This window comes from Lissotriton vulgaris, chromosome 3_1 (assembly GCF_964263255.1).
Source record: "Lissotriton vulgaris chromosome 3_1, aLisVul1.2, whole genome shotgun sequence".
NCBI classification, from domain to species: Eukaryota; Metazoa; Chordata; class Amphibia; order Caudata; family Salamandridae; genus Lissotriton; species Lissotriton vulgaris.
In genome coordinates, this window is record NC_141689.1 from 237,034,779 (window position 1) to 237,050,652 (window position 15,874).

Consider the following 15,874-nt stretch of genomic DNA (forward strand, 5'->3'; position numbering starts at 1 on the left):
GATTGGCTCTCTTCTAGAGTTTGGTCCTTTTTACAAAAGGACATAGATAGGCTACTAAGGTGATGCCCTTAGGCCTACTTCTCTCTATATATGTCTATAGGACATTACTTTTTTATGTACCGGAGACTCCTGTCTCGACGACGGGGAATGATTCAGGCATGTGAATCTATGAAAGACACCCATAATACTGGATAATACAATTTTTCAGAGTTGGGGTGCTGCAATCAATGTTTCATCATTTTAGTCATGGGAATTGAGAAAAATCCAAGCATTACAGTAAGAACAAGTGTAGCAAATGTGATCGGCAAGAGAGTGATATGGGTGAAATATGTAGCTGATGGTGCATTTTGGAGCACCCTGTTGCAAATATATTACTAAAGCATGGTGTGGTAGTGCATTGTCATTTACAGACAGTACACGTCCATTAATATAGCCATAAAGTGTCTTGATTTGTTTTGATCCAATTAAAATCTTTGTTTCCATCACACTTCAGAATTACAAAAAAAGTTTCTTCATTTTGCTTTCCTGACTACTAGTATAATCTAAAATATTCGTACAGTTCACAGTTGTACAGTTGTACAGTTATAGGTATTTAGATTTTGTTATTCATTAGAAAATAATGATATTCTACAGCCTTCTTTTTCACTCTCCCTGAACCCCAGCAAGAGTGTCACATAGTTCCCTTTAGAAAATCCCCTTACGGTGCATGGCCAGGGCAGCCAAGATGGCGGATGCAATCCAATAAAGCTCTGTACCTCCTCTGCCATCTGGACTCTCCAGCTGCCAGCCTGGGTCATTCCCAGTGTGGCCCCCGCACCAGTGCTCCTTGGGTGCTTGTAAGGCAGCCCAACCGTCCTCTGCGGATCAGGCACACTGTAAACGGCAACAACCCCAGAGGTGGGGAAGGGCCCCTCAGGATGGTGGGTGCCCTCTGAAAGAAGCTAATGGCGGCCAGGGGTGTCGCTGGCTCCCATGCAGCATGGAGTCCTTGTTGAAATGAGAGGCTCAGACTCCGGGGCCTCTAAAGGTGAGGAATACTCAGGCCGCCCACTACCGCGGCAGCCCGTGATGAGGGAGCATGCTAGGCTGCACAAAGCGGTGTCCTGCACTGAATATAGCTTGACTCCTTTCATCCCTCCTCAGTGGGGCCTTGGCTTGCTTGGTGGTCTGTGCATCTTCTCCTGCACCCCCGTCGATGTGGAGGGCCTGCGCTGCTGCCCCTGGACCCTGAAAGGCTGGGCTGATTGAGGACCCCACCACTCGCCAGCAGTTAATCCCTGAGTGGCCTCCGCCTGGAATTCAAGCCTTAGGAAGCCCTGGCTGCTCGTGCTGCCCCACCGTGTCTGGGGGAAATTGGGTCGGGTTGCCCCCCGTAGTGCAATTGACTTCCTTGTCAGGGTGGTGTCGACGGTTGGTCCCCACTGTGGGCTTCTCTGGGACAGTTGCTGGCGCTGCGGTGTCACGAAGAGACATGTTGCAGCCTGTGGGCAACTGGGGGTCGGTCCTCTTTCCTTGCTTTTTCTGGCCTCCGAACCTGAGCCTAAGACTTTGCTTACCCTGGTCTTGTGGTCCTTGGTTCCTTGGACGATGGGGTCTCCCCAGGTGAGGGGCAGAACGAGTGCAGGTTGAGCCATCTCCTGCCCTCTCCACTTTGGACAGGGTGCCTGACTGGAGGCTTTGGAATACTAGCGGCGGGGGACCGGGCCCTTTTGTCCCCACCAAGGTCAAGGATAAGGGCATGCCTCCGCACACGCAGTCGTGTATTGTCAAGCTCTCAATGCTGGTGGCACACCACCCCAGACTCTTCTGACTCTACTGGGAAGTGCCACCTGGATACCGCTGATGTGTCAGCCATCCTTCAGGCCATCCAGCCATCCTGGAGGCAGTGGAAGCGAAAGTCGGGGAAATGGGGATAAAGTCGGGGAGGTGGGGATGGACATGGTGCTCTTGAGGGGGCCTGAGTGGCAGATCACTTAACTTGAAGATAAGGTTTTTGATCTCAAGAACTTGGTGGCAAAAGCTGACTACCACCTCCTGGACCCTTGAAGCTAGGGCTAAGGATGCCGAAAACAGATCACACCGCAACAATCTTCACTTTGTGGGGTTTCTTGAGGGGTTGAAGCTTCCGACCCTGAGCACTTTCAAGATGCTTGGCTCAAATCCTGGCTAATGCCCTCTCCCCATGTACGGTCATAGAGGGACCGCACAAGGCCCTGGGCTAGCGTCTGCCACCTGGAACTCCCCCTAACCTTTGATTGTGCTGGGACCATGATGTGATTCTCTGAGAGGCCCGCAAGAAAGGAGCTCTTAACTTGGACTCATGCAGAATTATGATTTTCCCAGACTATATCGAATTGGTTCAGACTCAGCTCAAATCCTTATATCCCGTCAAAGCCAAACTGAGGGAGCTTGCCTTACTATACATGCTGATCTACCCGGCCAAGTTGAAAGTGAATTGTGATTCTCGCACCCATTTCTTTATGAGCCTCAAGGAGGCCTGGGAGTGGACTGCTGAGCACCACCAGCTCAGCCAGCACAATCGACCGCCCATTCAGCAGGAGGACCAGAGACTTCCACTGCCGCGGTGGCCCAGACTATCAGCGGCCAAGAGAGCCGTGATGTTCTGGAGGGCAAGAGACGCCGCAGGGACTCGCCTGATTCCTCTGGAACTGAAAGGGATGCCCCTCCAGGTGGCTCACAGGGGGCTGCCCCGCTGGGGATCGAGGGTAGTGTTTTCCTTTTTCTGTTGATTGAGGGGCAGCTGAGGTACATGTAAGGGTTGATCCAGGGGCATTCCCTCAGACTTACTGTCAATTCATCCTATGTAGGAGGAAGTCCACCTCTATTACCTGTTCTTATGATACACTCTTTGTTTGTAGGACTATGTTGGGATGACAGATGTTTCTGGGGCGGAAGTGTGTGGAGGGGGGAGTTGGGGGTAATGGGACATTCTGTGTTTTTTCTTCTGGGTCTTTTCTTTGTTGGTATGTTGCACACGCTCCATGCTATACACGCTCGCTCACTCGCTAATGCCACACCCCCTTGTGCACCTTGTTAGGGAGCTGTAGTCGGCCCCCTACCTTGACCTAGGGCCTGGGCCTTCTCATTGTTGCTATGGCTAGTTTGCAAGTGTTGATGTGGAACATCAACGGTCTGCTGGACCAGATAATGCGTGCGGCTGTCCTTCGCTCTTCTAAGAGAAAGTGTCAGTTGTCTTGATGCTACAGGAGACTCATCTTCTGGGCACCAATGGTTTATTACTGTATAGGCTCTATCATGGCCGGGCGTATCACGCGGGGTACCTCAGGAGTTCCAGGGGATGGCTATACTCCTCCAAAGATCATTCCCCTTGGTGGCGTCTCGGACAGCCTTGGATCCACAGGGTTGCTATGTAGTGGTAGAGGGCATGCTAGGTGGCAAACCGGTCAACTTATTGAGTGTATATGTACTGACTCATTTGTTGACACAGACCATGAGCTCAGAGGGATTGTTTTAGGGGTTCCTCCAGGGGGCCACTATTCTGGGAGGGGACATCAGTGCAATGCCCTGCCCCAACTAGATGCTTTGGGCCCTTCGACAGGTTATTGAAAGCAAGAGGCACTACATTTGAGGATTCCTTGAGTCTCTGCGATGGTTGACAAGCCTGACACACTACTGACAGGGAGTGCATGAACATGGCAGCCTCGAATAAGACCCTTTCGAGGATTGATGTCCCCTTCTCACAGCTGCCAATATACTCTTTATGACGGCAGCACGTATACTCCACCAGAGTATATTGGACCACTGGTGCTCTTCTGTCTCACGGCTCCAACCAGCTCTAGACACCCAATGTGGCGGCTTAACACCTGGTGTCTTAAGGACGAGAAGTTCAGAAAGTGACTTTGGAGGGAGCTTTACTTCTACAGTGAGACCAATACGGGCTCAGTGGACCCTTCCGGCTCACTACAGACGGCTAGCAAGGCCATAATTCAAGGGGATCAATAAATCTTACCTCCACAGGGCGAAGAGGCTTAGGCGGGAGGAGCTTGCATGCTTGGAATTCCGCATTCTTGCGCTTGACGAGTGGTGCACTGCTGGGGCCTCTGAGGGGACCCATGGGCAACGTGAGGTCGAGCGGGCTTTGTTGCACCAACTGGTGCATGATGAGGCTCGCCAATGCGGTTGGGTGTCCACTCAGAGAGTGTATGAGCACAGTGATAAGAATGGGAAGCTCCTTTACTGGTTCACCATGGGCGGGATGAGATTGCGTATAATTCCTGGCATCAAAGATGCGGTCCTGAGAACATGGCGGAGTTGTTTGCTTCATAATACAAAGCTTTGTACATTCACCATCCTCGACCTGAGCGAGAGCGGGCTAGCATGCTTCTACATGACGTAGTCCTGACTAGGCTTACTGTGTTGAGAGTACAGACCTTGAGTTTACCATACCGACAGACGAGGTTGAGGCAGCCATAGGAGACCTAAACACCGGGTGGATCCCTGGGAGGGATGTGTGTCCTGCAGCGTACTATTATTGCTATGGTTCTGTAGTTATGCCTCATTTGGGAAATTTATATTCTGAATCTGAGCATCTGGCTTCCTTTACTATGGAGCAAGAGGTAGCCACCATGGTGGTCCTACCCAAAAAGAGGCAAGCAGCTGACACCTGTGCCTCCTACCAGCCCATTTTGCTGATTAAAGTGGAGCTTAAGATTGTTGTCAAAGTTCTGGCAACTAGTTTGCTGCGGGTGCTGCGCCAACTTATTCATGTCGATCAGTGCGGCTTTATACCTCTCGTTCTTGCCTGCCATTTCGAAATTATCAAGCCCAGTGCACTGCTCCTAGTTGATTTCTAGAAGGCTTTTGGTATTGTGTACTGAATCTATCTTGACCAGACTTTGCTCCGCATGGACTCTGGCCCAAAGTACCGTAGACAGGTCTGTCTCATTTATGGGGCACCCTCCGCCCAGGTCCTTGTCAACGGAGCGCTCCCATGCCTTGTCCCATTTGCAGAGGTACGAGGTAGGGATGCCCTCTCTCGTCCTCCCTGTTTTCCCGGCTATTGAACCATTGGCTACAATTATCCAGTAAAATGCTCAGGGTTCTGGATGGTGTTGGAGGGAGGGCTCGGTGGATACGTGAACGACATACTCCTCTTCTTGACCCAAACACAGCTGTCAGGCCATCGAGTCCTCCACATTTTAGGCATATTTGAAGAGGTCTCTGGGTGTTGTGGTGAAAGTCTGTTCTGGCCCCACTGAAAGGCGACACTGAGCTAGTAAGCTGGCTGAGTATCATCCTTGCTCAGTGCCTGAGTTTCAAATAGCTCGGGTCGTAGACTTCGCTCTTACCTGACCTGGCTCATACTCTAAATCTGACTCCTCTATTCATTGATACAAAGTAAGTGCTACAGTCCTGGTCCGGTCTCTTACTAAGTACGCTGGGTAGGGTGGCCCTGTCCAAAATGCAGCTGCTCCCTAGGTACCTCTAAGCCTTCTAGAATTTACCTTTCCCCACCTGGTTCAAACAACTCAATGCTCTAATTTGGTCTTTTATATGGCGGGGGCAATCCCTGTGTATTGCGCAGGCTACTTGCTGCTGTTTGATGTTTTATGGAGGACTGGGGCTGGCTGATTTTAACCTCTAATACTTGGCTGTTGCATCTTTTGTCCATTAACGATTGGATGACGGGGGTGGAGTTGGAGTGATACCACTTATAGAGCAGAACTGGCCAGTTGAGCCTGGAAAGGGTCCTGCGATACCTGCATGTTTGCCCCATTCCTGTCACATCGCTGGAACCCATGAAGTGGTCCGATTATGCTGGTGCGTGGCACTCAACTTCATAGATTAGGACCGTACACTCAGACAGCAGACTCCTCTGTGGAGTGGATGCTGGCTATATCATACAGCCTAGCTTGAAGTGTTTAGCCAGTGTGATAAGATCAGCATTACATTCTTGGGCAATGTGTGAAGCGGTGCCCGCAAGCTGGCCTTTTTTCCAAGTTACAGACCCATTTCCAGCTTAGCCGTACATTATTTCCCAAAATACCTACAGGTCCACCTCGCACTAGCCGCTCATTACTCTGACCTTACAGCTCTTCCCGACTACAGCCCGCTGGAGGCACACTTGCTGATAGGTAGCATCGGCAGAAGTGGTGTATCTAACATATAGCGCTCCTTTGTACACTATGCCACACATAAGATTGGGTCCCTGAAACTGAAACAGGAGGGCTGGGTTGGGGAGCTTGATGATGCTGACTGTTGAGAAGGGCTTATGGCCCATAGGGAAACTGTCATACCAGCCCAGCTGCGATTTATCCAAATTAACTTCCTACATGCAACCTATTTGACTCCCCCTGCCGCTTCTGACAGGCCGGTACCCCTATACTTCCTCTGCTCACACCCTGATGTGGATTTCCTTTCATATGGTATGGCTTTGCCCGGACGTTGTGCCCTTTTGGGACCATATAGCACAAATACTTAAGCACGTGCTGGGGAGGCATATTCATCTCACACCCGGAGGGGGTGGAGCTCCAAGGGATTTTGGCAGATGTGGGTGGGAGTATGGCGAAAGGACGTTGGTTGGTGTTGGCTCTGCCCAGGCCAAGTGTGACATCACACAGAGGGGGAATTCTCCGGCTCTGCATACGATTAAGGATTTGGTGAGTGCGATGGATTGTTGTTCCAAATTGGAGGAGACTGTGTACAGAGCTTGGGGATGTCCGTAGGCGCATGCTCGGGTATGGGATAAATGGTGGGACTACTGTGGACTTAGATGTGATGCTTGATTGGAGAACTGGTACAGGTCTTTCTGCCAATCCTGCAGTAGTGGTGGTGGGTGGCAAGCGGGGGGGGGGGGTAGATGAGGTGTGCAATATTGTGGTGTTCAAATTGCCAATAAAAAGTGGCTATAAAAGAAATCCTCTGACTTTATAGTCAGAGACAGCAAACACCAATCATCATGGTAAATGAATTAACAAAATATAAAAAATAAAAGGCACCTTTATTGCTCATCCACTTTGGTTATCTTAGGGGTGCTGCAGTACTCCCACATCCCCACTTCCAGTGCATATGGTGTACCAGTCGCAATGTATATACATAAACAGGGCAGCATTACTTTATTAAGACAACATAGCCAATATTGAGCTTCCGGGGGCAAGGGGCAACTTCAAGGGTCCATATTGGGCAGAGGAAGAAGGTCAATTCCCCGATAGTCTGCCCATCGGGTCCAAATCTTGTGGTGCTTTGCAGGGCATCCCCGAGCATCAAAAACAGCAATCTCAGCCCCCATTCACTTGTCTAACTCAGTTTTTCATTTTCCCAGATTGTATGTATTATTATTGTACTACATGTAAATGAATGTTATAAAATAGGCTGGTATCATGCAGCAGTGTGTTCATTATTTTTCATGATTTTAACAAACCTTCCAGGCCTGTTGATTCTTCGGGCAGTAGCTCCACAACTATTTCATTATCACCTTCTCCTTTCGCCAACCACCGCTGGCACAAGAAATTATACACTTCCACCACCTCGTCAATTTTTGGCTCTTCATCCTCCTCACTAGACTTCTTCTTTTTTTTCTTTTTTTTCTTATCCACCTCCACCATTTTCACCTCTAATCGCTTAACCATGACGCTTTCTAGGTACCAGCCGTCCCCGATGCCTCTACCATCATGGCCGATCCGAAGCTTGAGGATCTTTCCAACATCGGCAGCTTCCACCTAAGACAACAATGAAAATATGTTATTAAATGAACTGTGCTTTCCTTATCCGAGAACCAAACCTCAAAGCTTACAAAGGTATACCTTCATGGGGTAACAGATCAACACATTCTTGAGTTTTTATGTAAATCTTTGGGGATGTCTGATTTGGAATTAGAGGTTTAAAAAATCATACCTCATCAAATGCATGGAGAAAATGTGACTATAAATTGCGACCTACCTAAGTTAGAAAACCTATTACCAAAATAATACAGGATATCCATAAGTTGCGCAAGATCACCATGAAAACAGACACACAAAATAACCGTAATGTGTCATACTCCTGGGGTCATGATAATATTGAAATAGGAAACAAATAGTAGGAGACATAGACAACAGAGTTAGTCTATCTGATCAAGTAAGGTAAAAAAAACTGAAAAGGAAAATTAGTACATGAACAATAGAAGAGGCAACAGATACAGAAAAACAATCTACTAGCTGTAGTCTTGGCTAGAATATCTGGAAGCCTGGAGCATGCAGAAATGTTGCCTTCTAGCACCAGTGATCAGAAGAATGAATAGGGAACAACATAAACCAATGTCTTTGGATTTATTGAGGAAAGGGTTGTGTTTGTCAGTAGTGTTAGGCTAGAACTGTCATTGATATCAACATGTAGTTGATAGTCAACTGAGGAGGTGCTGTTAGCCTGGCTGAGAGTAAATTCCCTACCCAGTATTATTACATCACAAGTAGAATCAGGTGTCTGTGGTGTCTCTGTTTGGAATATAGTAAACCAGAACCATATATGTTGATCCAAAGTGAATGTATTACCCAAACAAGAATTGTTTCTTTTCTGTACGCAACATAGTTCGTTCTCTAGAGAGTAAACACTTGTTTCCCTCTTGTTGAGTAATAACACAAAGCTTTTTTAAGGCATAATTTGCTATAAAGTAATATTTTTTCTATTTGCCTCATGTACTTAGTTGGGGTTATATGTTTAGCACTGAATACTTGGTCAGTTTCCTCAGTCAACAAATCATGCTGACAATCAGGACTGAATACATCATACAAACAAACCGGACAAATACATAAAGAGAGCATAACTTATCTCATTTGAGTGAATGCCCAGTAATGTTACTCATTATGCACACCACAAGAGGACTGTTGAGATCTCTATCTGCTAAGAACAATATATACATTGTTGTGTGTATTCAAACTACAGGCCACAGCAAGCCATATGCAGGTAAGACATCATCTGCTCGATTCAGACATCTATTTAGTCACCTAAGTGCAAACAAGATGTATAAATTACATGCTTTACAAGGGTAAGTTCATGTTTTGAATTGGGAAAGGAAGGGGCCACTGCCAAAGTTGATAGGAATGTGGCGGAAAGAGTGTTTCTATGAGAAAACACATTTCCTCTGTTGGGAAGAAGAAATTAAATGGAATGCGTATGTGTAATTGGCTAACAAATTACATATGTATAAATGTACACCATGAATATTTGAAGGACATGACAATGCTTATGAAGGTGAGCACTCCTGGAAGTCTGCAACTGTTGAAGCTTCCCAGGAGAACTCTTGGAATAATTTCAAACATGTACTCCAAACATAGGTGTAAACATTTGAGTACAATTTAAGGTGGTTGAGGAACTGGATCCTATGTTAGGAAGATCATTTTAAAATATCGTAGACCGTTAGGGCACAGAATGTTTCCCAAGGCATCCTGTGCTCAGATATGGTACCAACAGAAGCTGTGAGTTGAGCTTAAAAGCAGGTTTATGAGAAAAAAGACTATGTTTATATGTTTTATCAAATAAATGTTTCCTTCAGACATAGATGGTAAGGCAGATTATCAAACCCATGTGTCCATTTCCTGACTGCTCTACAGTCATAGTCTTTGCCTCTGCCTTTACTGATATGTTATGATTACTCCTGTGTTAGTTCCAGGTTCAACATAGTCACATTATTCCATACCTTTACCACAAGTATTTTCTCGTTTTCATTGACTTGAGGCCTTGTAAGTAGCCTACTTGACTTGGAGTCGATACATCTCTATTCATGGGAGAGACACATTGCACCCAGGATGCCAAGGAATAAGGACTTCGTTCTTACATAAAGCATGACAAGAGTGTGGCTATCATCTCAAAGGGTGTGGATAAAAGTAGCATTACAAAAACTACCAAAACAGAGAGCCTCTTAATGTCTCTGGCTTACCTTAAATATATCCACTGCCCTTCTTTCAAAGTCATTGGACCTGCTCTTTAAGAAAATCTCATCTGTTTTACCTCTGTCACCGTAGAGCTGCATGAAAACGCGGGCATTGGTGCCGGCTCCTCTGACACTCCCCGTGGTCACGACCACTTCGTAATTGACCACTAGTAGGAAAACAAGTAGAATGGTGGTAAAGAAAAGCTTCTGCATCAGAAGTCAAGATGTGCATTGGTTATTAGCTCTCCTAGTCACACTTGCTGACACTTGATTTCTTGCTTGAGGTCAGTAGATACTTTTGTTAGAATAAAGTGTGTATGAATAAGAAAGAATTATAGTGACAGATCATCCTGAACATTTCCAAGCGACTTATAGAGGTAAACACCTTTGGTTTGAATTTTGGTAAATTGCATACAGCAAAATAAGCTGTTTCACCTGTTCTAGAAAGTTAAGGGGTTTAGATTCATCCTGAAAGATATTAGGAATGGACGAACTCTGATTTCAAAGGGATGAGCATGTCATAGTTAACAAGTCTTTCATTAGAATTTATAGTCTCTGCTCTTTTTATGTTTGGAGTTAACAATATGAAGAAACTGCTACCTTAACGAGCTCATGGTACAGTTTGGGATATAAGATGTACTAACATTGGGAATAGCGATTTCCAAATTGCAGTTATCTCCGAATCGCAAATAGGAAATCGCTATTTCTAATGTATTAAACTTTTATTATTAAAATGCTGATTCCTTGTGGGTCGCAAATCGACCTACTGCATGAATAATAATGAGACAGGTCGCAGTTTATGACCCATGAGGAGTGATAACCATAACGGGCATGATAGCCTGCAGGGGTCAGCAGACCACCGGGTCTGTGACTCATTTTAAATAAAGTAATCATATTGCTAGCTCATTCATAAGAAATAGCTACGCACCAAGGTTTTAACTGGTTTGTGGGAAAGGTGATGGTGTGACTATGTATTATACGGGATCAAGTACCCTCTGTTGTACATTATAAGCATATTGCAAGTCACCCAGGAGTCCCATCTATCTATCTATCTATCTATACTAATATAATAAAGAGAGAGCCCAAACCTTTGAGGCGGGTAATCTCAGGAACCACAGCACCAATCACAATACCCAATACAGCGTTGGAAAGGGAAGTTGCAGCAGAAGGGCATAGGCTATGCAGACGCCCACCATATACATATAAAAGGTAAAAGAACCGTGCCAGCAAAGTAGTCCCTTGTGGGCGTGTCTGCGTTGTGCTGTGGGCGTGTGCTGGGTGCGTGACAACCGCTGGGGGCGTGTGGTACGTTCCGCCCTTCATGCCATGTCTCATATCGTGTGCTGTGGGCGTGTGCTGGGGCGTGGGCATGTGCGGGGCGCGGGATTACGAGAAAAAAAAAGCGAGCGTTGTGCCCAATATTTCATTGTTTTTTCTTCCCAGGTTCTGTACATTCCAGCTCCGGGTGTGCTTGCCCCGCGCTCCCAGTGACGTGCACCTGCTTTACTGTATGGAGGTCAGGTATGGTGCTACTCCCAAGGGCCTAAAGGACCACAAACAGGGGCCATTGTGCAGGAAATCTAACCTCGCCTTAACTTCCGGTGACGCCTGAAACGCACACTGGAGATTTTCCACTTCTGTTGCGCACAGGTCTCGCGCCACGCACATCCGGACACAAGGCCCGCCTCCACGGAAATAGCAAGAAAGGGACTATCCCTCCCCCGGTAAGTACATTGGTGGCACGGCGGCCCACATCTCCAGCAGCATACTAATATTTTTTCACCACCCATTTGAAAAATGCACAGGTCTCTCTCATTGATGGCCAGCACCAACATACACTTTTAGACACACCTCCCGCCAGAAGTTCTAGAATTGCGAAGTTTAGAGCTGGGGAGCTACGTTCGAATCTCGGCATCAGCTCAACATTCTGTGATTCCAGGCAAATCGCTTTGTCTCCCCGTGCCTACCACAAATGAATGTGTTCTTCTGTAATGTAAATTGTGCTCATGCCAAGTTGTTGAGTTCGCGCTATATAATATTGCAAGGAAAAATAAAGTAGGGAAACTCGAGTTCACACACTACTGACCACGCACTCTTAAGTGCATCCGCAGTATACTGTGAATCAGAGCGTTTCACAGGCCTGTCACAGATAAGAAATGCTATCAAAACGAAATCATACAAAATAATATACTGGTGGCCCAGACAACGTCGGGATGGGCTGCTAGTACTAATATAATAAAGAGAGAGCCCAAACCTTTGAGGCGGGTAATCTCAGGAACCACAGCCCCAATCACAACACCCAATACCACGTTGGAAAGGGCAGTTGCAGCAGAAGGACATAGGCTATGCAGACGCCCACCATATACATTTAAAAGGTAAAAGAACCGTGCCAGAAAAGTAGTCCTTGTGGGCGTGTCTGCGTTGTGCTGTGGGCGTGTGCTGGGGCGTGACAAACGCTTAGGGTGTGTGGTACGTTCCGCCCTTCATGCCATGTCTCATATCGTGTGCTAATCCCACCCTGCTCCCTTTAAATACCCCTGCACCCCATAATCATAACCCACCCTTACTCCTTAAAATACCCCAACACCCTTAAACACTAACCCATCTTAACCCTATAAAAATACCCTGTATCCCAAAACCCAAACCTATCCCTAATCCCTAACAATACCCCTGTACCCCAAAACCCAAACCTAGCCCTGAACCCCATAAATACCCCTGTACCTCAAAACCCAAACCTATCCCTGAACCCTAAAAATACCCCTGTACCCCAAAACCCAAACCTAGCCCTAAACCCTAAAAATACCACTGTACCCCAAAACCAAAGCCTACCCCTGAACCCTAAAATACCCTTGTACCCCAAAACCCAAACCTAGCCCTGAACCCTTAAAATACCCTTTTACCCCAAAACCCAAACCTACCCCTGAACCCTAAAAATACCCCTGTACCCCAAAACCCAAACCTAGCCCTGAACCCTAAAAATAACCCTGTACCCCAAAACCCAAACCTAGCCCTGAACCCTTAAAATACCCCTGTACCCCAAAACCCAAACCTACCCCTGAACCCTAAAAATAGCCCTATACCCCAAAAACCCAAACCTAGCCCTGAACCCTAAAAATACCCCTGTACCCCAAAACCCATACCTATCCCTGAACCCTAAAACTACCCCTGTACCCCATAACCCAAAACTACATCTGAACCCTTAAAATACCCAAACACCCGACAAAACATATACCTCAGTACCCCAAAACATATACCCCTATACCCATACTTACCTTATCCAAACATTAAAAAAAACATGCTTTGACCATTCATGCATTTACAACGAATTTCGTTGTAAATGTATGCTTGGTAAAAGCATATAAAATGTAATGCCATGCGTTATAATGAAAGTATGCGGAGTGATGGTATGCGGAAAGAAAGTTGCGGAATAATGGGTGTTTACCCTCACCCGGTAAGTACATTGGTGGCACGGCGGCCCACATCTCCAGCAACATACTCATATTTTTTCATTACCCATTTGAAAAATGCACAGGTATCTCTCATTGATGGCCAGCACCGACATACACTTTTAGACACACCTCCCGCCACAAGTTCTAGAATTGCGAACTTTAGAGCTGGGGAGCTACGTTAGAATCTCGGCATCAGCTCAACATCCTGTGATTCCAGGCAAATTGCTTTGTCTCCTCGTACCTACCACAAATGAATGTGTTCTTCTGTAATGTAAATTGTGCTCATGCCATGTTGTCGAGTTCGCGCTATATAATATTGCAAGGAAAAATAAAGTAGGGAAACTCGAGTTCACACACTACTGAACGCGCACTCTTAAGTGCCTCAGTGCACTGTGAATTGGAGCTCTTCACAGGCCTGTCACAGATAAGAAATGCTATCAAAACGATATACTACTGGCCGGCAGCAATTCATACCCGGACAACGTCGGGACGGGCTGCTAGTACACTTATAAAGCCCTTGTTCCTCAATATGGTTATGAAACTCCCCAGTGACTTCCAATATCCTTGTAATGTACGATATAGGATACTTGATTCTATATATAATAATCATAGAGTGCACTTATAAATGTAGAAATATAATAAGCATGCTGCATAACAAGTTTAAAGGTAAGGGTGGATTTTTTTTTTTTGCTGGGTGGATTTGATGGCAAAGGTAACTGAACTCTCACACACATGTAAGCGTCCACAATCCTTTTGCATATTGTTCCCTACAAATATGTTCCTGTCAAAAGCAAATCTAATGGGATTGGACCGAAAGAAATTTCTATATGGGGAAAACTATTTTGTTCATGAAGAAACAAAAGTTACAGATTCACAAGTGGTAATTTTACATAATACTTCCATTTCATTAAAAATCCTCAAGCATAAATATTTCACACAGGAATATTCAGCGAATCTATGGCTTACAAAATTTCCTGGAGTCTACTAGATTTGTTGTGAATCCTCAAAAGTCATACATTTACTCCAACCGCAGGAGTAATTCTTGGATGATAAAATTTCTACCTCTTTTGGTCTCATATTGGAAGTGCAACACATACTTATGGATCCCCCCCCACTTTTATTTAACCCATTTCTTCCAGTCTTGTTCACATCCAGCTGCCCAGGGCCTGCACTGTATTAGTTATCTTGCTGATGACTGACTATACTCTGTCTGTGGGGGTGGGAGGATTTGGCCCTTAAGCATGGAGACTATAAGCTTGATGTGATCGAAACTGTGTCCCATAAAAACACAGTGACATGCACTGGTTATGCAGGATGTCCCCTGGCATTCATTTGTAAATGTGTATCCTCGTCACAAAAGCATGACACAAAATTTACTCACATTGTCGCAGAGCATTTACCACTAACCTATAAACAGAACAGAGCACTTTCTCCATGTGCAGCCATGTTCAAACTTCCATTGGATTCGACCCATTTTTTAGCAGGGATCAGTGAAATTATAACATTAGTGAAGCTCTGTGAATGTAACAAACTTTGCAAATTTACAAAGTTGTGAAATTTGCTATTGATCCACAACCTTGCCTGCATTTGGAATGTCCTTAAAAATATTTTTGTGGTAGATTTTCCAGTAAATCTTTTTTTCTCCCAGAAACATATTATTTTGCTGATTATTTTTCCTGAAATTGGTTTTAAACCATTGATGAAGTTGACAGCATTTTTTTCATGCAATTGGTGCAGTTGGCCTTCAGTACCTTCACGCATCCCTAACTTTATGTTCATGGATAAGCCCTATCCGTCCATTGTTTATACCTGCTCAGACATGGATCACCTTGGTTTATCACTGTCTAGCACAATACGTTTGACCAGGGCCTGGAAATGAGCAATATGGCTAGAAAATTATGGAATTACATTTCAGAACTGTCCTGTCCTTCTTGTTGTATTGACACCTTATGGGCATTTAGCAGTCTGTCCTCTATCAACAAATACTGTTTTACTAACTTGAACATTGACTGGACTAGGCACCTATGTGTTCAGATAACAACGTGCTTAACCGTATAATGCATTTCAAATATTAATATTACAAACATGTCATATAAAGGAAGACCACAGTGCCTGAATGCCATCCTGGTTCCTGAAATCAGGAGGCAAGATTTCTTAAATAACATCTTTCACATTCCATGCGTACACTGGTCACTCATGCAGTCCAGAAGTAGATAAAGAACCATCACCTTATCAACCATGTTATGTTAATAACTATATCTATAGCGCTCACTCACCAAACCGGTCCCTGGCACGGTGGTAAATTACCTCCCAGGTTCACTGCCCACCTAGCCCCAAAGAACTTGTTTTCTCCTCTTTTCACTGTTGCACAACATCTCACACTATTCCATTATGACTCTCAACATAATTGCTCCATTTTCTTATCTCCATGTTGGGTGCCCTATTACTCCCTAGACAGGAATGTGCAATAGAAATGACCAACACATAGATTCAATACATAACTGTGAAGCAAGGAGTAACTGGTGAATCAATAAAA

At 45.5% G+C, this 15,874-nt stretch overlaps 1 protein-coding gene across 1 annotated transcript in view; it reads right to left on the reverse strand.

Moving 5' to 3' along the window:
- The window catches only part of LOXHD1 (lipoxygenase homology PLAT domains 1), a 1,115,079-nt gene that overhangs the window by 420,748 nt on the left and 678,457 nt on the right, over positions 1-15,874 (reverse strand). Inside the window, exons 24-25 of the mRNA XM_086960347.1 lie at positions 9,896-10,056; positions 7,403-7,700 (exon numbers count right to left, since the gene is read on the reverse strand). Coding sequence (XP_086816473.1) covers positions 7,403-7,700; positions 9,896-10,056 — 459 coding nt within the window. The remainder of the gene's footprint in view (positions 1-7,402; positions 7,701-9,895; positions 10,057-15,874) is intronic.